A 26,412-nucleotide genomic window follows, 5' to 3' on the forward strand; every position below is an offset into this window, starting at 1 on the left:
ATGTGCAATGATGGCGTTATACCGGTATTAGAAGCCAACAATTTAAGCTCTCTTCTTGAACAATTCGAGGCCACTGAGAAGCTGAACATAAAAAGGCCTCAGGCGAAAATGGAGGAGAAAGTAAAAAATAAAAACAGCCTGACGAACGGTATGAGACTGCAGGACGCCGGCGTGCAGTTGAATAAGAACAAAATGCGACAAATTCTGGTAAGTACCATTCTTTAACTTCCACAGGTACAGTTGAAGGGCACATTCAATCTTCGTACGTTATTGCAGATGCCGTCGACCATAAACACTACCTTGAGGTCGCCTAGTCCGGTCCACTCTGACCACGACTACTGCTCGTCGAAAAAGCGACACAGTCTCCCCAATCTGAAGGGGGGACAGAGTCTGCTCAAACCGGAGGTGTTGTCCAGTAACAACAGGATACTGAGCTCTCGACATCGGTCGTGCAAGAACAAAAAGGTCGTTTATCATCTTAGCAGTGACGATGAGAGCGACAAAGGTGACGCTAAAAACAAAAAAGTTAACAAAAGTGACGATGCTGACTTTACTACGAAAGTGATAAAGCAACCTGTGAAACCTCCCGCTCAGTCGAACTGTCGCAAAAAACTTTCGCCTCCCCATAACAGTTTAGTTGATTGTGTAAACAAAGACAACGGTTCTGTGATTATAAAAAGTGCTTGCAAAGCAGGTGATCTTCCTTGTAGTCAGAATTCAAACGGTAGCATTAAGTTAACTATTAAAAATAAATCTGAAGTTATACTTAACTGTGATGTTAGAGACTCTCAGAAGGATAAACAAGTAGAAAAGTGTACTAAATCTAGTGTTAGTGATAATTCAACGAACTGTGTTAAAGTTAAGCACGAAAAAAGTAAAGATGTAGATAGGAATAAACATAAACATGTAAATAATGTAGAAAATAACAATGTGAAAGAGGAGTCCGCCCGTCCAAAAGAAGAACATTTTTATACTGCTCTGTTTAGTAACAAGCAAGATGTTCAAATACCCCATACAATGCAAGTAAAGTCTGAGAAAAGACCATTTGACGAGGAATTGAATAAAATCGCGGAAGAGGCTATTAAGAAGGAGATGGAGCAGCCGTTAAAGAAGAAGAAACTTAATCTCCAAGAGTACAAGCTAAGGAGAGGAGTCAACTCGAATAACAGCTCGGCCACAGTTAGTCCGGAAGCCATATTCCCAGATATACCTAGCCCGTCGAATCTAGATAAGACGAAATCTATAGTGACACTTACTCCACCGAATGGTGCTAACTCCACAGAAAAAGCTATCAACGAAGCTCCAAAGAAAATTTTCGATCCAATCCGAGAAGCTTCTAGAAAGATTCTAATGAACACTAAGAAACAGAAAGCAGAGGCTATGAGGAAACGAGACGAAGATATCGTTATGAGTAAAATACCTAAAGTGGAGAACTTGGAGTTACAACCATTGATAAGCGATGCTGAAATGTTGAAAATAGTAGGTATGGCACCTGCAGAAGTGCTGCCCATACCTGTTGTTGAAAAACCACAGCCTATGACAGATTATATAGAAATTATAATGGTGAGTGTCGGAACAAATACAGATGAGAAAATATTTAAGAAATTACAGGCCGAAGCAAAATTAATAGAGCTTCAAAAGTCTCCGCCAACAGACACAAAATCACTGATCAATTTCAAAATAAAGAAATCTGATCACGTGCTTAAACAAAATGTGTTTGATAACGTGAAACGAGACAAGCGAAGCCCTGTCGATGATAAAAAACCAGAGCCGAAGATTGATAAAGAGCGATTCAGAGATATTACTGCAACTCTAAAGAGCGTTGAAAAACAAGTTGAAACTAAAATATTAAGCAATTCTCTGTTCGCGAGTATACAAGACGTGGTAATGAAGAAAGCGCCAGACGAAGTTATAGAAAAACCAGAAGAAACCAAATATCCTAAACTAAAATCGCTTCAGAAGAAAGACAGTAAGCCTCGAACAGTTACAATAGTGCGTGATTACGATGCGAAAGCGGATCACGGCGAGGATAAAGTAATTCTTCATTTAGGCAAAGACAGAAGTAAACCGGAGTCTTCCAGTATAGTGGTCCAAACCGAATCGACAGTCAAATATGTTGACTTGCCTACCCCGATTGTTAAAGACAAACCGGTGAGACAGAGGAATGACAGCGACATGTCATTGTCAAGTGAGAGTAGTCCTACAAGAAAACACAATAAGACTGAAGATAAAGTTGCACCCAAGCCTAGGGTGGAGAGGGTGGAGAAGCGTTCCTTGTCGAAGGAGAAACGGTCAAGGTCGAAGGAGCGTTACGAACCCAAGTACAGGAGAAGATCGCGCTCTCTATCCAGAAGTAGACGAAGAAGGAGGTCGGTCAGTCGCAGCAGGTCGAAATCTCGCGGCCGTTACAGGCGGTACCGGCGTTCCGATTCGCCTTACAAGCGACGAAGGCGATCGAGGTCACCATACCACAAGCGGAGGTCGCCATCGGTGAGGAGGGAGAGAAATCGAACCAGGTCAAGGTCAAGGGCAGATGCTAGGTCGAAGAGTCCTGTGGTCAAAAAGGTGAAACAAAGTCCTCAGAGTAATGGAGTAGAGAGGAAAATCAACAAATCGATGACTCCGCCGTTGAGGAAGCCGACGGTTTCCGAAAGTTCTGATTCTTCCACCAGGTAAGCTTTGGAGGTTTGGTAAGATAGTAAAACAGGTAAAAAGATGAAACCTGGAAAAAGAATGTATTTACATAACATTTTAGGAAAATATTGACTATTTGAATTTTGTATTTCATACTAATAATAGGATTACCAAATAGCAAAAATTATGAAAAACCTAATCTACTTAAGGACGTCTAGCATTTGCCAAAACGTGTCTAACAATTCCAAACCCCCACTAGGTACCATCTCCGCGGTGCTCATGTCCTCTAAACCCTCGTTCTGTTCCAGTTCATCATCATCGTCGTCGTCCTCCTCCACGTCGTCGAGTTCGTCACGCGAGTCGCTGAAGTCCCGCCGCTCCTGCAGCCCCTTCGACCGCGACGAGCCCTACAGGAAGAAGGCTTATAGGAGTGTCAGCTCTGAAGACAGGTATACATTAAGCTATATGATAGGACTGCTACACTTTTCGCGTGGTTTCTTTTACTAATTAGCTGATGCTAGTACGGTCTTTGTGCACTTGGTCAATATGATGAAAATTATTGTTCAAAACCCAAAATCTAGCTATATAGCCATTCCCTGCCAGCGAGCCATAATAATTGGTAAAGTAAATAGACGAGTGGGAATATTTTTTTTAATGACCAAATCGTAGTAGACAACTTGCAGTGGATGGTTGCAGATGTAATTTAAATTGTAGCTAACTTCGGAACGATTAGAGAAATTGTTGACTAATGTGTGATGTTTGTCTTTCTCGCTCCAGGGAAAACAACACGCCGGTGGAAGAGAGACGTATAGTGTTCGTCGGAAGGCTTGAGAAGGACATCACCAAGTCGACGCTGCGAAGCCAGTTCTCGAAGTTCGGCTCCGTTGTGGAAGTTCGACTGCACAGCAAGGAAGATGGGTGAGTTAAGAAAAACTTTATGGGAATCTTATGTCCTTCTATTGACTAATTTCTTTTTCCTGTCTAACTTACACAAGTTAACTTGCACAAGTTGACAGGCAAGTGATTTTTGTTCTGTCAATAATCACGGCAAGCTGACTTCTGGAAATTTTGAAAATTGCAGGACTTGCGGTGAGACGTCTCATGTCTATAGAATTATTAAAAAAAATCATAAGTCAGAGTCTAAAGTGAGCGTAAGAGTTACCACGAAACACGTGACAATTTTGCCAAAAGTAACAATAACTTTGAGTGTTACTATCAGTGAAATTAGCCGTAAGTTTGAAATGAGGCAATGACTTCCCGTAGGTCCCGCTACGGTTTCGTGACGTACCAGCGCGCCCGCGACGCGTGGTCGGCGGTGGAGGCGGCCGCCACCTTCCCGCAGTACGACGTCGGCTTCGGCGGCCGCAGGGCCTTCTGCAGGCAGAGCTATGCTGATCTAGGTACGTACATGTGTCTGGAAACTAAATGCTTAGATTTCTGCAATATAAATAGCTGATGGTATTTTTTTTTATATATTTTTTTTCTATACGGGCATGGCATCGTGACCCCACTGCACCTAAAGTGGGCCAATGGAAGATCGACTGACGAGAGTTGATTACCCTTTGTTTGTCGACACAAATTTGTTGAAAACGGAAATACACAGGCTGATCACTTTAAAGGGTTGAATTGAATAAAAAAATACAATATTTCGATTGAACTTACTATGTAGAAGCGTTTGGAAGTTTTGTTTTTTTTTTTTTTTTTTTTTTAAGTTATTATTTAAGGAGCTTGGAAGTTTTGAAATTGTTTAACTACTTTTGTTGCTGACTGTACACTAACCGAATCTGTTACGAGGCACAATCGCTTTTAGTCTACCATTTTTATAATGATTACTATCTAACCTGCTTCAAACATTCATCCAATATAGCTCACGCCGGCTCAAACACAACTATTTAGCCCATTAAATAATCTTTTTCCATTTGACCATCATGTGACTTTAATTAGTGAACTCCATAGCCTAAAATCTAATCTTAACTCACCTTTCCAGACGGCCTAGAGGCTAAATACACCGAGAGCGCTTTCCACGGACAGAGCGCGGCCCCGGCGCGGCGCCCCGACGACATGTCCTTCGAACAGATGCTCCTCGACATGAAGAAGAAACTGAGTCAGCGCAAGAACGACAAGCAACGCGCCGACGACAAGCCTTGACACACGCTGCTCGACTATGTGGTTCACGCTCTGGCCACCCTGCGCCGCGGAGTCTTGAAGTTATAGGTGATGTGCCGTTTTCGGTGTAGTTTTCGGATTTGGTTAAAAAGATTAATGGAAATCGAACTTATTAAATTAGATATTGACGGAATCATTGACAACCTTTTGTATGATTTAAATTTGCCTGTAATGCCTCGCAAGTTAGGATGAATTGAGATCTTTAAGACAGCTCTCATTCTTAAATCATTTGGTATTGAGAAGAGATTCCGTAGATGTTAGTATGCTTTTTCCATAAATACAGAATGTACTATGTTGTCTTATTCAATATATTACTATAAGTATATCACTTGGACGACTGTTTATTACTATAAACATTTCTGACCTAAAGAGCCAATAATATATACAAACTAAATTTCACAAAACACTAAACTAAATAAGCTTTATGTTAAGTTGAACGAGCAAAGTACTTACTATGATCTAGGCTTCGATATATAGTTCTAAGATCACTGAGTATTCACCATCGCACGGCTAGGTATCGTTACTATTAAGTATCGATTAACATAGCCAAAAATATCGGTATCGATAATATGTATTTGAGTATGGGTTTATCGACTTTCAACTATCGATATAATTGTTTAATCTTAGTAACATAATATGCTACTGGATTTTAATATGCCATGAAAAATTAAATTGCAACTGATATTATTATTGTTAAATATTGATTTATATCTGCACTTTTAAGTCTAAAATTGAATATATCATGAAAATTAATAATTTACTAGCCAAATTATAACTAGCCAGTGTAACTACTGGACATAACAAGACTTAACACGTCATGTTTTAGGATGGTCTCGTTCAAAGCAATAAAAACACTTAATTGTAATCTGATACAATATTGTATAAAACAAATCCGAAATCTACATCCATTAATGGTGTTTACTTACCTCGAGTAGATTGTATATCTTATACTAACGGGATTTGCGTATATATGCACTGAATACATTTGTATTTTTGTTTATATGTAGTAAAAGAGACTTTGTATGTATTGTATTTTGGTTGCAATTTATTGGATAATCGATTTGGTGTATCAACATATATTGTAAATGAAAGATATATAATGAAATTATATACCGAGGTACATTTCGCAGTACTATTGAATTTTTACTATTATATCGGTGTCGTATGTGGCATACAACGTTGACATCCTATAGGTAGAAAAGCAATAATAGGTAGGCTTTTATAAACATTGTGAACAAATTGTTCAACTCACTGGTTAGATGCGTTACTATTGTGATTTATACTGTATAGTGTAATAAATGCGAATAAACTGCGAAATATACCCGTCCGACTGACGGAACCAGCTTTTCTACTTAAAAACGTAGTATTTCTAATAATTATTATTGGAACAAAATAAGACTAACAAAATTGCATAATTTTAGGCGAAATTAACTTGTGTTGTTTGATGTTCACCCACTGTGGGCGTGTGCAATGTTGGCGGCGATGACAGCTGTCACTCTGACACGTGTCACCTCTGACAGGTGTCACTCTGACAATTGCGCGATGGTAAAAGACGTATGTGTTTTTTTTTGCTCACTCCGCGTCTATTCCTTTAGTTTAGTGATTCCTCTTAGTTTAATCGCACATTTTGTAAATAATTTAGCTATTTTTTTATGTTAATTTTTCTTGTATATAGATTAAAAAATAAGTGTTTGCGCTACCTCTCTGTATCGGCTATAGTATGAGTTATGCGCTGTTTTTTTAATAGTCACTATTCAAACAAAGTTATATGTATGGTCAACACAAAAGGATCTGACCAAATTCAAATATCAAATCGCCTGTACTGTTGTGTCCTTTTCAACAATCTTTTTACTGACTAAAATAAACTTGGAAGAGTTTACTTTATGTTAGATAAAGAAAAAAGAAATTTTTGAGAGAAGTTGATGTGTACAAGCACTTTGAAGTTTTGAATTCTTTAAGTTTATTTTGTGGCTGACTGTACATAAATGCTTAAATGAAACATGAAAATACAAGTCACGTTAAAATCTATAAGCGTATGTGTATTTTCAAAAGTGCTGCCAACCTAACCTTGTTTGCGTTGTGCCACCATTAAAAAAAACAGTAAGTTTTTCCTCTAACCTGTGTAAATAATTTAATCGTTACCACTACGTGCTAAGCTATAATTTTCATTGTATATTTTGTTAGATAGTTCGCTTTTGATCGAAGGTTAGTGCGAGGTTAATGCTTAATTTCATTTGGGAGGTGCATTCGAGTCTACGTCAAGGAATGTGATGATGGATCAATCACAGTTGGTGTATTCGTATTGGTTGTAACTTCCCTACAAGATTTTTGTACAAATATATGGCTATATTTTGCTGTCTGTACTTGAAAGGGTTCAAAATTAATATGTTTATCAAATTATTGTCCTATGATTTTCAATTTAGAGGTTCCTTTTCTATGTGCTAAGAATTTGTACCAGACTGTGGAGATTTGACCTTAGGACGTTGACATGGCAAATAAGCATGGTTAATAAATGGTGCAATAGTTGCATCTTTGTTTACCCATTTGGGTTTATAGGGAGGGGCTATTTTTGCCTGTCGAATATCCAATGCGACATATTATAATTGAATTTTCTTTGTACATAAATTGATATCTTCCATTGAGATTTTTCAAGTGCCAAAACTGAGAACCTGTTCCTATTGCGTACAAGTTTAATACTAACTGCCAGTGTATACCATTCCTGAACAAAGAACAGTGCATTTGACGGTTAAAAATAATCGAGTGATCATATAAAACTGTCATTATTAATGCTATTATTACCGGGCTGAACAAGGATAAAATATTAGGCTTTTGAATAAATTATTACATAGCTTGAATACATTGCATTTTGCCTTGGCAAATGTTCGATACTAGAGATTTTCATCGGGTGTCCTACTTGACAGTTAGCGATTGCATTATTTTATAATCGATGTGTGTATCGATATCCACCGTGGGGCGTAATCGATTCAGCATGAACAAATAAGTGTAATGCATAACTAGATCGTTTTATCGAAAGCCTAGTCAACGTTACTAGATGATATATACGTTTTTGTATCTTAATTGGTGATAATTTATTCTACTTATGATTAAGTGTATTTAAAATATGATTTAAGTTTGAAAATTTTAAAATTAAGTTGACGACACGGGACTCTTCGTAATAAGCTTTTTGCATCGATTATAAAAAGTAAAAAATATGTATTAAAAAATAATGACATTTAGACAATCATAGTTATTAAAACGAAACTGAAAAATAATCGATATTGATGCAAAAAGCTTGCGGAAACAACTTACAAATAAATTTTGAGCAGCCCTTTTCATTTTACAAATACTTTGACGTTCATAGCAAAAGTCAAATTATTTGGAAATGAAAAGAAAGTACACTATTGTACAATTTTTTAATTCTAAGCGCACTTAGTCATTAGAAAAATATGCCAATACTCGATACTTTATAAAAACGAAAAAACATAAAAAATAAGATCATGGCTTAGTAGATTTTAGTTTTGTTTAAATTGATCTAATTACGAAATCTTTTAATTTGGAATAAAATATCCGTTGATATTTCGTCTGTGAACATTCTCACTTTTAGATAATCTCTTTTCTATGAATTATTTGAATACGTATAACCTGACTAGAAACTAATCTTCTAAAAACTATTAAAAAAAAATAAAAAGTCAAGATTTCGGGACATTATATATATTATCCCGTTTCTTAAAAAAAAATATACAAAAAAGAAATGTTGTGTCTTAATTATTTTTAATTCAGAGGCTATTTCTGGCCAGGTTATATTACTTTCTATTAATAAATTAGAAAAATAACATGCTGGCATAAAAATAATAAAAAAAAAAAAAACAAAAAAGGCGAGAAATGTAAATTGAATTGACTTTGAAATTTGAAAATGGAATACGAATTTACTAGAGAATTGAAACGCTTGGCTTCAATGAAATTGAAACAAGAAGTTGAATCTTGTATAGTTTGCGACAGGAGCGGATCCATGGATTGATGAAGGGGGCATAATATCATTATCATTTTTAGTTATGTTTATATGTATTGACTTTGCCACTGTAATATATTAATATAATTGTAATATATTGTATAATTTTTGTATAAAGTTGGCATTGCAGCCAAGTCATGTAAGCTATGGAGTAATTTAGGGCGGCAAATTTTTTGTACTAAAAACATAATTGACTTTTGATGTTTTGTATTCGAAACATATTTAGGGCCGAAAACATGTTACTAACCTAATCCTTGGTGTTTATATTTGCTAACCCTGATAATAAAGAACTATGGACCGACCCGAATATAGGTCGTTAGAAGCAACTTTTGAGTAAAGTTGGATGAAAAGTGTTTAGTCAACTTGGGGGTCAGCCTGACATGAATTCCTGGGTCCTCTAATGCAAGAGACTGGTGTTAATTTGTGGGCTCGCCCGCGCTGTACACTCTAAAGTCCAATAGTGTAGTATACTCTAGGTTATAGTGAGAATGTTTTATACATAAAGCTGTTGAAAATAAAGTATTTTGAACATATTTCGTGTTGTTTTATACCTATTCCTACATTACCACTCTAATAAAAAAGAAAGTTGTGTTCTATATTCTTTATTTTCTAAATAATAATAACACATAGTTAACAAACCATAAATATGACTAAACAGTAATTATAATTCATAATTTTGTCACCACAATTTTTTATAGATTATAATATTATGGTCCTTCAGAGGTGGTGATCAGTATTAATGACCTACCATTAAGAACAATTTAGTTATTTATAAATATATTTTGTACTTGAGTCATACGTTTAGTTTGTTTTCGTGGACCAACGCCATCTATATTACAAAAAAGGCAAAGATTCATGCTACGAACACCGACAATATTAAACAGATAGAGTAATACTAGATGGCGTTAGTTACATGTGTTGGTATTAAAAATGTTATTTAAATAAACGTAAAAACACAAAAACTTAGAAAGTAGGTACTTCGTATTGAGGCATACTAAAAATCGAGAACATGAGCCGAAACCACTCGACATTAATAATGAACATTATAATGAAAAATTAAAACGACTTACTCATATTTTTATATCTAAATGATGGTTACCACTAAGTCGCTCGTCTGATGGTAAGCAAGATTAGTTACAAAATCACCCAAAACTTTGAACTTTAGGACTGTCGCCCGTCATTCTGAGACATTAGGTTTCATACTGGCTACTGTCTTATTACATTGGGACAAAGGCTATTTGTCTAAATACTTAGGTAAGTATTAGGAATTTGGTTTTAGACTGTTTTTATTTTATTGTTCCTGTTCAACTTCAATAAGTGTAAACTATAAATATTAATACTCATTGACGTATATTCTAGTACTTATATATCGAAGTTAATACTATAGTCAAGTCCACGTTGTCTTGGAAGATAATCGGAAGAAGTGATTCATCTATTGGATACTGTGATGGGCTATGAGACTGGAGCTTGAGAAAACTTGCAAGAGTTACAGCAGCTTTAATAAAATCCTGAAAATAAATTAATGAAGAATATAATCTTTAAAAGATAATTACTATTTTAACATTTCATGTTTTGAAACAAGTAAGTTGTTATAAAGAACGAAACACAAGTATTTCGGCAAATTCAATTTGATGATAACATGAGTGTAGTTCAAGTAAAATGTGACGAAAATAATATCTAGAAATAACTAACTATACTGTCTTAACGGTTCTCAGAATTGTCATAGCCTAGTAAAGCTTGTTTCCTTTCATTCATCTTACACTACGACCGAACAAAGTTTGCACCGCCATTTTCCTCACCAAATATTTCCGCGTCTCATTACTCGCAAGTCGAGTGTCTAAATACATAAATACGCATCAAAGTGCGGTGATATAAAATTCTTGCGTGGAGGGGAAACGCGGCTTTTATTACATTTACTGGTTTGTGTGAAAAATGTATGGAGTGACGCGCGACGTGCGTATACTGGGAATGCGATGTATGGAGATGGACTGTTTGATATTCAGTTGTTGGTATTATTTAAACTTACTTGATTACTGCTTTATTGTTGTCTATGAACAATGTTAATAATATTCAGCGTTACGCTTTCATATAACTAGTATCCTTTATGAACACTCTTATATAAAGTGTAATAAAAAATATTTGTCACGTAGGCGAACAAAGTTGCACTCATGATACGTCAAAACAATTTATAAGAACAATTCTAATTATTTCTGAATAACACTTAAAATCACTTCTAAAACTACGGACATTTTAATCTTAGACAATATACAATGGACGCGGCTTATATGATCGTTCTTTTATGCCAAAGTATAAGATGCATATGCAGACTTTTATAAAAACTGTGGTACCTAGTATGCGTGGCAGACAAGCGTTTAAGATTTATTTATGTGTGTGTTCGTAACGGCTCAAAACGGTATAAAATATGTGAGTTGCACTTTCTATTTAATAGTTATATTGAATGTGATTGTTTTTTTTCGGGGCAATAAGTACGTGGTGCGTATCTAGATGGTCTAAGAGTGTAGTAGAAAAATAAATAAAAATGTCCAGAGTCATTTAAATCTTTCTTTTAGGTTTGTGATACCAAATACATAGACTTAACGTACTAAGTCAAGTAATGGGCCCAGATTTTGAAGATACGCATAGGTTTAGTTTGGATACAATATAGATAATAAAGAGGCTAGGTTAAATGACAGCAAAACTGCCTATTTAGCGATTTAAACACTAAAAAGTAAAAAGACTGCTTCGCCTCGAAATTTTCCAAAAGGGGACCCGACACTTACTGTTTATACATTAATGCGGTCTGCAGATCATTTTATTCATAAGATTTTACATAAATTACGAAAGGGAAGCCAACAGCCATCGGTTTATATTGACCCTTCGCCATTAGTAAGAAGCTAAGAACAACTAACAGCTTAGGTTATTATTCTTAAGAACGTAAGCACTTTTTAATATCCAGATATAAAAGAAACAAAAGCGGTCTCCACACTCATAGGTAATAATATTTATGTGCGCTCGCGTATGATACGGGATTCGTCTGTTTCGCCGTCTCTTTGCTACAATCCCTCAAAAGTTGAACCCCTAAGATATCCGCTAAGTAGCATCTCCATAATAACGTAATGGAACGTTGTGTTTGTGCGGAAAATGTGGAACGATGAGGTATGAGGGCAGAAATTGATATTATTTCAGAACTATGACATACTTAGTTATGGTAAAATTAAAATAATTTATTTAGAATAGTAAGTTTACAATATTGCCAACTAGATTTGCTGGCGACTTGAAAATGAAGAAAATGCCTATAACCTTCCCAGGGTCTTAAAATTTCTCCATGCCAACTTTCATAATAATCCGTTCAGTAGATTTTGAGTAAAATCGTTAACATACAGACAGAAAAGGGCATTTTGTTTTATAATATGTATAGGTAGTGATCATAATAGTATAAACTGTTTCTTAGTTATATGTACTTGTAAATAGTTCAGTTAAAATAATAGTCAAAAGAGATTTATTACTTAAATACTTAAATAAATAAATATTGTGTTCACGCGTGTTGTGTTCATGAGTTTTAGGAATTACACCAAAATGTAACATTTGTAATTGAATTATTTTTAAGAGTAAGATATATGTATATTTTAAGTTGTGAACCAAATAAAAAAATATATATAAATAGATAAAACAAACAATGAGTAATTAAGTGCAGCTCAAGAATACTCAGATTTTGTGGAGGAAGACTCTCTGATCTGGTGGTAGAGAAAATTTATTCAATGTATTTAACTATGACAAATGCATGATAAGCAATTTTATTTTAATTTCATTTTAAAAGCAGGCCTAATAAATCTTCATATTCGCATCATTCGAGACTGAGAAAAATACATGACGTGACATCTCTACTTTAATATAAGGACTTTTAAGTACAGAATCCTAAAACAAAATGTATTTATTTAATAAATAGACAGGTGAAGCGTCGCCGCGGCGCAGAGCTGGTTGACAGCAACATCTAAATCCAATTTTGTAATAGACGTATTATTACAATATCGCATGAACCTCCTTTGATCATGGCCCGCGTTTTTTGCAGTAGGTAATTGATTGGGAGCTTTTAACGCCTGATGGGTTTTTGGTACATTTTGTTTATATGATGAAAGGAAGATGATTTTAAAACTTGTTTTAAAAAGGAATTATGAAATAAATAATGTATTCTGTATTTTTTTTAATTATTTGTAGAGGCAAAGTGTTATGGATAAAAGATTTAATAGGTACCCTATTTTTCAGAACCGCCTAGCCTCAAACGTCTGGGCTGTTAAATATTGGCTAGCTTGGACCCTGAGTGACCCTTGGATTATTCTCAAATTTGAAGTACTCAATGATTAAGACCTTATGGGGCCTTCACAATAAAATCGCGGCAGCATAAAAGCAAATCGCGTTAGATCGGCATTCTTTGATAAATATATTTTGTACTGACCACTACAAAAACTCAAGTGTTGACGCAATCTCTTTGTCCGTCTGTCCGTTTAATCCGCGAACACAGTTCCTTATTGAAGCATTTTATAGATAATCTTCAATGGATTTTACGTTTGGATTTTATGAATTGTTATTTTGTTGTGTTATTCGATTTTGTGATGTGTAAAAATATGTGAAGTCTCTGTGATGTAGAGGGGCGGCTGTGTACTGTGTAGGGGCTATGGGTTCGACTCCTGCCAAGAAAAATAAGTATTTACTTATGATGAAAATTGTTTACGGTCTTGATGTTTTGATACGTCATCCATGTTTCTGAGACCCGCGAGATAAGAATTGTATCTCAGTGAGACTAATGAATAGGGACAAGAATATTAAGGGTAGATATTGACTATAGAGTCTTAATTTCATTATTGACCTACTAACTGCTGCTATTAGCTTTCCTCGTACTAGCTTCGTTAAATTATTTTTTTGCTGTTAACAAACATAGGCATTACAACAAAATAGACTTGGTTTTTCATATGGGTTTTCATAGAGGACAGAGTAGCTATCTTAATAAAAAAAATCAAAAAAGTTTTCTTTTTAAATTATCTAGAAAATTATATAAACTTGCCAAATCAATATCACTCCATGACTTGAACCCTCTCTGGGCCCTTATTCTGGACCCTTATTCTGTATGATAGTGTAAACGCGTAACGCGGCCGTGTCATGTTATCTTTGAGAAATGTGCGTGGAATGGTATTCTGTAAGCCAAATTTCCATAGTCCTAAACATGATGTGTTGTGTTACGTGCTTGTTACGCACTGTTAAAATAACGTGCGGGATAGAGAATAAGGCCCCTGTATGATAGTGTAAACGCGTAACGCGGCCGTGTCATGTTATCTTCGAGAAATGTGCGTGGAATGGTATTCTCTAAGCCAAATTTCTATAGTCCTAAACATGATGCGTTGTGTTACGTGCTTGTTACACACTGTCAAAATAATGTGCGGGATAGAGAATAAGGCCCCAGAACAATTAATAAGGGATATTTTTAAAGATTTAAATTTCGAACACAAAACGGCGGTGTTATTGTTTATGACTACTTAGTTGGTATTGCCGTCTCAGGCGAGTGGCTCGCACTCTCCTTATTCAGTGGCATTAAAAAGAAAACGAATATATAGTTGTATTAAGGGATAATCGTCATAAGTGATGTTCCACACAAGGAGATAACAATGGTTATGCAACGTTCTCTAACGCTTTGTGAGCCGGTCGACTGATTAATGCGATAGTATTGTTGATTTTACGTGTACATTCTTGATCTAGCTACGGATTTGACTACGAATTTAGTAAGTTTATTGCAGTTTCAAATTCATATTCTAATTATGTTCTTATTTTAAATTATTCGAAATTTTCTGTTTATAGTTCGCTATGGTATTAAGCGGTATGGCATTATAGTATTAAACATTTTTTATAAAAAGGTAATTATGTTATAAAAAAAATTGAAAGGTTTTGACGGTAAAATGGCGAAAGAATTGTGATAGGCTTATATTATTTGCTCATGAAAGTTTTTTTTTAATATTCGAAATTTAATATTAATCTTTCGATGATTGCATTTATTTTATTCTCTTTCTGTGACTACTTACTATATATTTATTTCTACTAATCTTTTTTCCTCACCGTCCCTACCTTATACGAAACGTGATGTCGTGTATGAATGAGTGGTGAATGTTTTGTTCAAAAAATTAACAAAACATTCACCTTCCATTAGTTCACTTGGTGTCAGACTTCAATTTACGGCTGATGCCGGTTAGAACTTCTAATTATTTTACTATCCATCCCTTTGATTTATTAACTAGATACATCTATAAGTAACATTAATAAACATCTATTATTAGAATAGAAGAATTTTAAAGATTATATTTTAGCTAGCACTTGTGCCTTATCTCATTTTTAGTAGATAAAAAGAAAAAACTGTCAATTTTCAACTAGACACTTATATTTTTTGTCAACATTTTTCTAGGAATAAGTAACAAGACCAGTAGTATCACGGTTCATTAGCCGCCTCTACAAACATCGGCGAAACAAACTGTCGCCAGAAACACCTTAATCCTTTAGGGTTCCGTACTGCGAAACTAAACCACATCACATATATACTTCAATACTATTATACATATAACGCTAAAGAGTTTGTTTTGAACGGGCTTATCTCAGGAACTACTTGAATTGCAAAAATTCGTATAGTGTTGGATAGCTCATTTATTGAGGAAGGCTATAGGCTATTTTACATCACGTTATGATCAATAGGAGTGGAGCATTCATGAAAAATGTTGCAAAAAAAACTATTCAACAAAATATTATACCACCTTCAAAAAACACTAAAAACCAATAAATAATTTAACATTACCTATATACTGGTTACCAATTTCGAAGTCGCTGACTAATTAACTACATCTACGCCACCGAGGTAGCCCTTATCTCATTCTCATTCTCATTTAAGCGTAAAGTACTCTAACCACTTCAGGTGAATTTATACCTACATAGCCTCTAACTGTTCTTTCTCAGGAATATTTATTTATTTATTTATTAACACTTTGTACACATGGTATACTGGCGGACTTGATGCGATGGGCATTCTCTCCCAGTCAACCTTGGGGTGGTGTAGGGAGGACGGAGGTAGGTGTATAACAAAAGAAAGTGAAAAACAAATAAGAAAAGTAATAATAAACAAATGTAATAACAACACACTCGCATATATAAATATATAGATATATATAAAAAAATACATATAAAAAATACATATATATAAAAATAAATAAATACACTAATGAGTCAATGAGAGGAATCTGCTGAATCTGGAATAGGCACTTATATACCACCCACATTGGCATTTTAAGCCCCATGACTTAATAGAGAGCGAAGCTACCATTTACCGGACATAATTACAACGTTAAAGGTAATACTGATTAAAAACCTTAACATTTGTAACCAGTGTAACTACTACATAAGAAGACTTAACATCGCATGTCTCAGGATGGCGAGCGCAGTGGAATACCAAACAATACTTTATAAATCAAGTTGTTGGATGGTGTTTCTACTGTTTGATCGTATCGCTTACCATCAGGCGAATGCTAGTCTGAGCATTTAAAGCAATAAAAAAAAATCCAACCGATGGCAATAAAGTCAAAATCTTTAATTTTAATAGTCAATATTTTTAAAAGTACGGAACACTATCTCGTTCGCAGCACAGTGTGGTGGTTATGGTAAACGTATTTATCGCTATCGGCACATCGGTGTTACTGGGAACACTTTCGGCGCTATGTTGTGTAACATTAGAAGCGTGTTTGTCGTTTGTTAAGCGGATAACGCAGGGCCGGAGTTAGGACGTATTGTTGGGACTTCGTTTGAACTATTGTCACGGATCGTTTATAAAATTTAATGGAAAAGTCGCAAAAAACCGTAAACTTGATTTGTTTTAATAGTTAATATTCGCGCACATATAAGAAATTATAATACTGTCTTAAACCGTGAGTCTTTTTTTACTGTTTCAGCATTTTGTTTGGAATAGCATTTAAGTATTTTAAGTTTAACATATCAGTGGTTTTCTTAAATGAGGACTCATTTTACATTTAATTGCAGACGTAGAAAAAAATCTAAATGACTTTCTATATTACCCGTATGTACTAAAGACAGATGGGTACTAAAGACAGTCATCCGTATATTTCTTCGTCCGCAATACTATATCTCAGGACACCCATTAAATAATTTATTAAAAGCCATACCTATATCAAAACATAAACATATAATACTTAAACATTGTTACTAAATAATATACTACATTGGCCTTCTTTAAATAACGTTATAGAGATCATTTTAGAAAAATAATTTAAAGACACTATTGATTATAAATTATAATACGATAAAATATATGACTTTCATTTTATTTCTTTAAGTTAAAATCTCGCATACAAAGTACCTACTTTAAATGTCCTTGAATTAACCCCCTCTGAAATAACCCAAGTCCGTGCCCGGCATGTTGACGTTTCACGGAACCCAGGGCCGCGGGACAATGACGCCGTGGAGTGCACTTAATGGTTTTTCTGGATTAAGTATTGTGAGCGAAAGTGATGGATTAGCGACTAATGCTGGTAGTTGGGTTCGATTGTGACAACACAATTGCGTAAGTTGTATTGTAGTGATTTGTATAAAGGACTTTTTTCGTTAAATACTTTAACATGAGTATAAGTGTACCAATTCTAAATTTATTGATAGGTCGTATCGTTTGTACAATTTTACCACTGTTAAGTATTAAAAGCAGAGGGCGCACGCGCTTAAATTAAAAAAAAAAAAACAAATTGTCTTTGACCGTGTCAAAACTAAAAGAAAACAAATGTACACACTGCCAATGTCATGCTTAAAAACAGAGGGTATTCGCGCTTAAATAAAAAAGAAATTGTCTTTGACCGTGTCAAAACTAAATGAAAACAAACGTTTATAATAAATAAGGGTACTAAAATACTTGATTAGGAATAACTTCAGGTATTACTGCTTAACTGTTTCAATATATCGCACAAAAACAATCATGCCGCAAACCTACACGTGCTCAAATTTTTCATTAGACTGTGTTTATATCTAAAAACTGGAGTTTGTGTTACCACTGTGTTACCATCCAACACCTTGAATTACAAAGTATTGTTTGGTATTCCACTGCGCTCGCCATCCTGAGACATGAGATGTTAAGTCTTATTATGTCCAGTAGTTACACTGATTACAATGTCCTTCAAACCGGAACACAACAGTGACTACACACTGCTGCTTGCCGGCAGAAATAGACATTGCAGACGGACTCAGTTTTGTAACCAAATATTCTGCACACTATTTTTGTGGAATCGCACCCTTAAGTGCACAACTCACATAATACACTACTCCAATAGTGCACCTACTAAGTTTTTAACGCCTTTTAATTTCTATATATCTGTTTGATTGAGAGTCGACGGAAGCAAACATTTGTGATGTACGCTGTTCAGGACAGTGCCGAATAGTTCAAAATACTGATGGATAGATCCAAGGGCGTCGCCAAGGGGGAGCAGGGAAGGACAGCTGCACCCCCCTAGAGATTCTAAAAGTTCGAATGAATTCACCAATTCCATACCTAATATTCTATACACTCAAATACGCACTGCTCCATGTTATTGTTAAACCGGGAGTAGGGAAGTGGGCGAGGAACATGTGCTCTCGACTTTACCTAGAATTCATACTTTTCTAATTATTCCTATCAACTTGCTCGCAACTAAGGTGAACCATGTGCCTGACTGCTGCGTAGAATACATTAATTTGACCTAAAAAATCTCTAATACCACGATATAATCCCACGTTCGTTAACAGTTATTATAAAAGTGCTATTAACTGAAGTCTGATCCACTTGATGTAATGGATCAAGGATGCTGAGAGCGGCCACGCGGCGCCCATTACCGGCATTAATTAAATATAATATGTGCTCGCCGCGGCTCCGTGCGGAACGACTCACTGCTGCCTGTTACTGGATGTGGCATGTGCGTTTCAAATTTATAGTGTTTTAAATTAGGTAAGATAACAGCCGTTTTCCAATCTCAACCTTCAATCCAATTTCTCAATTGGATGAATGAGACGATGAATGAACCAATTAAATTAACTCGTTTGTAATCATGTCCAAAAACACTTTGTTCTGATTGGTCATTTTTGGAATATACCGGGATCGTTTATTGAAAATGATAGTAAGTCGTAAGGTCTACATAATCAGTTGTGTGGTTTTCCACTTTGTTAAAAGAAGAAGATTCTAGGCAAAGTATTTGTTGGGCACTGTTCGATATTTCTTGACGGTTATCCGCGCCAAACTTTGGTGAAATACTTAATTGCTGTCAGTTGTAAGATCTGGTAATTAAACTGGTTTTAATACTTCGTCCTATTAATTTATTAATAATGTTATTGCAAACACACACTCACGCCTTTTATCCCCTAAGGGGTAGGTAGGAACGCAACTGGTGCACTCACTTTCAGCTGTATTCTCTCCCATGCCAAATCGCCATATCGGACACAAATCAAGTCTTTGGGCTGATACTGAGTAGAAAAACCCAGTAGAATATCTCATTGCCAATGTTGAGGTCGAACTACAGATCACAGCACTATAGTCATACCGTAATACAACTAGGCCACCAAGGCTGTCTAACAATGTTATCTGGACGCTACATTAAAAAAAGAAATACTCATAAAGATAAAGATATATTTATTCTGTAAATATGGGTAAATAACGATGACCAAACATGAGATTCTTCAGAGCAACCATATTTAACCAAAAGATGGTATGCAAAATTACATTTTCTTCAAGAGTATAATATAAGAAGTACCCATGAAGAGTAGTTATGTCTTGCCTTTTTAAGAAAAATACAAATGTCACAGTTACTTTTCGTTGGATATTAACACAGTAATATAAAAATATATTGTCTGCCATTTCCAGCAGCGTGATGTTGTCGGCAGTGGGCGCTGGTCGCGTGGCGCGTCGATACACGCCGTTTATTGTTACCTTTACACTTTTGAACGGGGACGAGGGCCGCCATTGTGCCCGATACATTTTAATATACCGTAATTGTGTTGCTTTTATGCAGTTTTTGTAAGGGCCTCATCGAGTCGAGGACTTTTTGGAGTTCGTGGGGCTGTTGTGCGGGTTTGGATTTTAGTATGTGAATAAGAATTTTGATAAAATCATATTGTTATTTAGTATTTACGGAGATTTCCGATGGTCACCACGTTTTCCCCTTCTAATTACTTTTTGTTCTTATTACTTGGTAGTTCATTATACTTTTGATGTTATTCGTGTTAATAAGCGGTAGAAGGAAACATTATGCTATCGAATACTGCCGGCCTATACTATACAAGAAAAATTAAAACTAATAAAAATATTTTGATGGTTATAAAAACTGCCATTACAACAAAATCATTCCCGCCAAAACTACCACAAACATAGCCAAATATAAAAAATTCAATCACCGTAAAATCACCAAAACCCTCGCGTTCTTTTTTCAAACTCAAATATCCGTTTAGGAACGTCGCTCCACCGAATTACTTTGAATTCGTTCACAAATTACGAGGACCGGAGCAATTTCAGCACTGAGCCCTTATACGGACGGAATTACAGCCAGTGCCACCGCGGCCCGGCTTCCAATTTAGACAGTAATGTGAAGGGCTTAAGGTGAATCAGAGTTGTTATTTTGTGTGCCAGTGTGCGTACACATTACGGTTGTTTTTATTTCTTTTTTTAAATTAAAAACTTTTTTCTGAAGTATTTTCTTTTAAACCATTGTTATACAGAGTATACTTATTAATTTTATAATAGTTATAGAATCTTGTAGCGGCGATAGCCTAGTTGGGTGTGGAACGGACTGCCGAGACGAATGTCCACAGGTTTAAATCCCAAGGGCTCCTCAGATTTTGCTAAAATGACGTGTGCATTCCTTGTGAATTATCGCTTGCTTTAACCGTGAAGGAATACATCGTGAGGAAACCTGCAGATCTGAGGCCTAGTGCCAGCGTGAGGACTAAGACCTAATCCCTGTCAGTAGTAGAGAAGGCCCACAGGCTCTCAGTAGTAGTGGGACAGTATATGTATAATACAGGGCTGATATTTGTATATTACATATAGAATTTTAATAATGTACATGTTAGGTTTATGGTCTAACATTAAACAGAAATTATAGGTTCATTATCTAAAGCTGGCGCATTTAACACGTTCACATTTTGCACGTGTGTTGAGTCTTTTGAATCTATTTAATCAATTAAAATGATACTATGAAACTATTTTCTAACACAACAACAAAAAAAATAATTGTAGAATTGTTCCATCCGTTCACGCGTGATGTGATGACCAAGAGAAATAGGAAATATATCTATATATCATTGTTATATATATATATATATATTTATTCCATGATAACATCTATTCACTTTAGATTGTTCGTAAAGTAATTTCAGTAGTTGAACAATAATTAAAATGTCCTTTTACAGTTCTAGTTATTTTTTTTTCCAAATTGTGTCTGAAAAACATTCCCTGTTTACATCAAGTTAAAATAAGTAGTAAATATGTGTACACACACTCGAGTTAAGCGCAGCGGAGTGAATCGGTAACCGTAAACTAGTTTTATTATTACGATATATTCCGCGCGGAATACACGCGGATTTACTTCACACATTTACTTAATGCGCGAAATGAATTACATTTGCTGTTTGAAAGTTTTTGTAAAACACTGCTGGTTGAAATTGTCATTTTCTTTAGTTGGTTTGTACAGCTCTATAATATCTGGACACTTGACTAATATAGCCTTTAAAAATAAATAAAATATATTTAAAATTTAATCAAATTGCAATTGCAGAAAATAAGTAAAAAATAAGCATAAAATTATTTACAAAATATTTTTTTTATACAGAACTTTTCACAAGATTGAAACTCAAAAGTAACAATTATGTTAACATGAATAAGCACATACAACTCAAATATATCATTAACTGAAAGGTTAAAGTAAAACAACTAAGTATTTATTGAAAATTCTCATTTCTAAATTAGTTTTCGATGTTAAATTTACACACGAAAATTCAGTTTATACGCAAATGAAATTGAAAAGAAAATATCAATATCATTGCTATTGTCACGAACAATATCATTACTTTTTAAATATTCGTATCAGGGAATCCATTTGCGCGGCCTCATCCTCGCTTGCGACTCGCGACGTGATAAAAACTCTGCCATATAAATTCACACCTGTACAGGGGTGTTCGGTTTTATTTTGAATTTAGAATACGATTTTTTTTCTCTCAAACTAGCCTCTGGTGACTATATCATAGGTCTATTATGTTTAACCATTAATATAATAGTGGCTTTTCCTTGCAGCCTCGTCCGCATGAAAGACTTTTTCGGGGATAAAAGTCCCGCTATACATTTTTCTGGGATTAAAAATAGTCTACGTCCTTAACAGAGTCTTAAACTATCTCCATGCTAAATATTAACGAAATTTTGGAGCCGTTTTTGAGTTCATCGCGTTCAGATAGACAGATAGCGGGGGACTTTGATTTATAAAAAGCAAGAGGTTCGATAATGGTATTTCATTCCCAAATTACGACAGTATCCTGATTTGCCATAAACTAAACTATTTGGTTAGAATTAAATAATTTGTTGATTTTAGGACTAAATGTAATACAAAATTAATCTTAACTTAAATATTATGAAAGTTAAGACAAAAAAAGTTCGTATGCCACAAAAAATACCAAAATCCTAAGTTGCACCTATTGCTAGAGCTTTATGAATATAACGATTTTAGTATCCTCTAAACGACCGAAAAAACGCATTATCCTCAAATTGGCAGCCCTGAATCTCAGCACAAACGGAGACAGGCGACAGTGAAAGTTAATTTGAAAATGGTAAAGCAGCAAGCGACCAATGGCGCGCCGGCCCGAGGGAGCGCGCCCAATCGCGGCGCGGGGATTTCGCGCGCTCTGAATTTTTATTAGCCAACATAATAACGCGCCATTTTGTGACAGCTTCAGTATTTTCGGTTGGAATACCGTTACTGAGGCTATGAAACCATATTTTTACTCTGGATTAGTTTGGTAATAGGAGCAATAATGCGGGCAGGAGCGGCGATAATTGAACATCGAGACTCCACTTTCGATTGTCGTTTGGGATTGAATGTTTCAATAAGCATAAATATTTTGAAATGAGATTTTAATTTGCCGCTTGATGTACTTATGTTCTCAATTTAAACCTATTACTTGGGGAGGAATAAAATATAGCAACCTGGTATCCAATTCTCGAAACGAATGTTTGCTCAGCGTGAATTTTCTCGGGAAGGTTATTTTTGTTGGATATAAAAAACTCATCGAGTAATCAGGCGTCAGAAAGAGGAGCAAAATGTAACAGTACTCAGAATTGCCTTGCAGCTCATTTGAAAAATTGGGATAGCTGTGAAGGGCGCTCCACAATGTTGAGTTTAATAATAATAATACCAGCTCTGTATTTATACTGTCCACAGTTTAGCACCGGCCTCTACTACTGAGAGGCTTTGATCTAATGGGGGTGGGCAGATTTAACATACCCTCGAAATGGTTATGGCAAATTCTCAGGTATGCAGTCAGGTAGAGTCTACATAGAGGTAAAGAAATGTACTTAAAGGCTTGGTTTGGTACAAACATTTGTTTTTTAATAAATGATATTAAATATAATGACCTATATAAACGGTAAAGCTTTGTCTGTAAAATTAAAACTCGATAACATGAGATCTAAGCGCGAAAGTCGTACTGCTTACGCAATACGACACCGAGACGATCATAAACATTTATGTATACTAAAAGAAATGAAATTGAAAAGCTGATATTTCTGATTTAGTAATATTTTTTTTAGATAATTTGCGTGTCGCCTAGACATATAAGTAAGAATAGAAATGTGTATAAAACATAGCATAAAGGAAAATCTATTCGAAAGAACCCTCATTATTTGGTCGTCACACGCTTACCATTATTTCTAGATCGTTCTCTTGAGATGGAAAATATCTGTTCATTGTATTCAATAAGTTGATGGAATATGTCCATTATTGGTACCTAGATATAGACATCTTATAATGTCCTTATTTGTATTAGTATTTACTCAAATGTAATAGAAATATCAGTATTGTATTAACTGTCCCACTGCTGGGCAGGTGCTTCCTTTGTTACTGATAGGGATATCTGTGATAGGGTTTCTCTTGAGAGCTTTATGAGTGTGTTATGTGTAAAATCTGTCGATAGCGCTTAGCCGACATAATGGGCATAAAGCCTTACGTATGGCCAATTAAAGAGTAGCCTGGACTAATTGATACATTTAAATACCAAGGTGATATTAAACCGATTTATAAATAAAATCCCCATCAATCTTACATGAAAATACAACTATTAAAATATTTTAAATAAAATACGTTTATTTTTACATCAAAACAAACAAGTCCATTAAAGATGCTCGTTAAAAAAATTAAATAACGTGAGAGAACGAAATGCGCAACTCTTTTACAAAAATAAAAAAATTCAAATCCTGGGAGCAGTACAGTTTGGCTGTATGGCGAGTTTCCTCCGCCTGCGGCGTTAGCGCCTGGCCCCGACGTCATGGCTAATTATTTCCCGCCCTTTCCGTTTCCGAGCGCGCCCGATCAACGGCGGTTCCGCACGAGCGCCGGATTCCAAATTCAAATTGGATGAGACGCCTCTTGGAATGTTTGTTAGTACGGCCTATTTTATATACACAGTCATATGCTCTATGACATATTTTTAATCTTTATTTTTAAACTAAATATTAACAATAGAATATGATACCAATTTACGAAAAGGAGAGTGTTTAAAAATAATTCTTGTATAACATTTATAACCTCTGCCTCATTCCGTGACGCAAAAATAATAAAGAACGTCACCCGCGTATATGTAAGTACACAATTTTGACTTTTTTACGACCGGTCTGCACGTAGCACGCCGTAGCTTTATGTTGTAACATCGTTACTTCAATTACTAGTAGACACTAGACACGTACTTGAACGTACTCTTTGTAACTCATCTTCGTGTCTGTAAGGTCATAGAAACTACTTATATAGTACGCTGACATGACATGGTATTTATGCCGCTTGGAGGGCAGAAACCAACTTAGTTTAGCTTCAAGCATGTTTTTCCATTCTGTGTGCACCGCAAATGTAAAGATGCTATGCGAGTTAAGCTAATTTAACTTAGTTTAGCTCTTGGGTTACAATCGGCTTTCGGCTAAGTATGCTGTCATACAATGCAATACCCTAACATAATTAACCTCTCTCTAGAAAGGAGCAAGACGACGGTGCGGCCAATATATCTCTTTTTAACCAGTTTCATACTAATTAAGAGATTCGTTTTCCAGAACTCAATGATAAAGAAGTATATTTATTTATTTATTAAGTATAATCTTACAGGAGTTTCACTCAATGCGGTTATATTTACATTGTCTTATAGCCAATTCAGATACAGATAGTTATGTATAGGTATATCATATAGTCGATACATTATTAGTTTTTATAGCCATTAAAGATACTTTTGTTCGGCGCAACTATTAATTATAATTATAGCTCGTACCAGTCGATACATAATTAGAGTTTCTATAGCCATCTTAATTCCGCCAGTGTACAATTAAAAATATCTATGCCGCGCAACTTTACTAATTATGGTTATAGCTTATACCACTGGAGTATAAACGTACTTCTGACATACTAGCAGTCTCCAGTTGTCATCTGCGGTATAGATGCCGTGTATGAGCGTCGTTCAATCGCAACACAAAGCCGCCGGTGATTACAAACAAACGGAACTCGTTGCAAGAACGCGTCACAACTTCGGCGTAGTGATGGCGGTGGAACTTTCGGCTAGGTTATAAATAAAATGATTTAAATCACGTAGGCGAACCTAGTTGTGTTTGTTAGTGAAGGTACATGAAAATATTTAATTATTAATTAAGTGGCGATAGCCTAGTTGGCTGTGGAACGGACTGCCGAGACGAATGTCCGCAGGTTCAAATCCCATGGGCATACACCTCTGTCTTTTCTAAAAAATCATGTGTGTATTCTTTGTGAATTTATCGTTCGCTTTAACGGTGAAGGGAAAATATCGTGAGGAAACCTGTACATCTGAGAAGTTCTCTATAGGAATTTCGAAGGTGTGTGAAGTCTATCAATTCGCACTAGGCCAGCGTGGTGGACTAAGGCCTAATCCCTCTCAGTAGTAGAGGAGGCCCGTGCTCAGCAGTGGGCAAGTATATACAGGGCTGATATTATTATTATTATAGTCTCTTACATAACATACATTTTATATTGGACATAAAATAAATGTAAAGTAAACAAAGAAGTCAGCTCGCGCTGACAGGATATATTTTTGAGATGCTTTTTGTTTCATTTTATCGTTAATTTCGTTGGAAAATCCAAATGTAACTAATAAACAGAGCGCTTGATTTTAAATTGAGGTCATCCTAAAGTACCAAGTGGTTATACTCATTACACTCCGTAAAATGAATACAACAGTGCATATACCAGTATACCTACATCGACACAAGCATCTAAGCGGCAGTCTTGGCGTCACAAATAGACCATGAAGTATTATTTCTACATTATTCGTTTTACAACAGA

At 35.4% G+C, this 26,412-nt stretch overlaps 1 protein-coding gene across 1 annotated transcript; it reads left to right on the forward strand.

Moving 5' to 3' along the window:
* LOC115447094 (general transcriptional corepressor trfA) lies at window positions 1–4,782 on the forward strand. The gene is made up of 6 exons (XM_037439900.1): window positions 1–207; window positions 277–2,672; window positions 2,943–3,083; window positions 3,412–3,552; window positions 3,898–4,034; window positions 4,622–4,782. The coding sequence occupies exons 1-6, from the start codon at window positions 1–3 to the stop codon at window positions 4,780–4,782; spliced, it is 3,183 nt and encodes a 1,060-aa protein (XP_037295797.1).
* The last annotated feature ends 21,630 nt before the right edge of the window (window positions 4,783–26,412 follow it).

Source organism: Manduca sexta, chromosome 18, assembly GCF_014839805.1.
Source record: "Manduca sexta isolate Smith_Timp_Sample1 chromosome 18, JHU_Msex_v1.0, whole genome shotgun sequence".
Taxonomy (NCBI): Eukaryota; Metazoa; Arthropoda; class Insecta; order Lepidoptera; family Sphingidae; genus Manduca; species Manduca sexta.

What these genes read in the sequence shown, in the direction of transcription:
- LOC115447094 (XM_037439900.1), top strand. Translation starts at nt 1, where the DNA reads ATGTGCAATGATGGCGTTATACCGGTATTAGAAGCCAACAATTTAAGC. An exon ending in AGTGTCAGCTCTGAAGACAG is followed by an intron (nt 3,084 to 3,411) that starts GTATACATTAAG and finishes TTCTCGCTCCAG; the next exon opens with GGAAAACAACACGCCGGTGG. An exon ending in CTGCACAGCAAGGAAGATGG is followed by an intron (nt 3,553 to 3,897) that starts GTGAGTTAAGAA and finishes GACTTCCCGTAG; the next exon opens with GTCCCGCTACGGTTTCGTGA.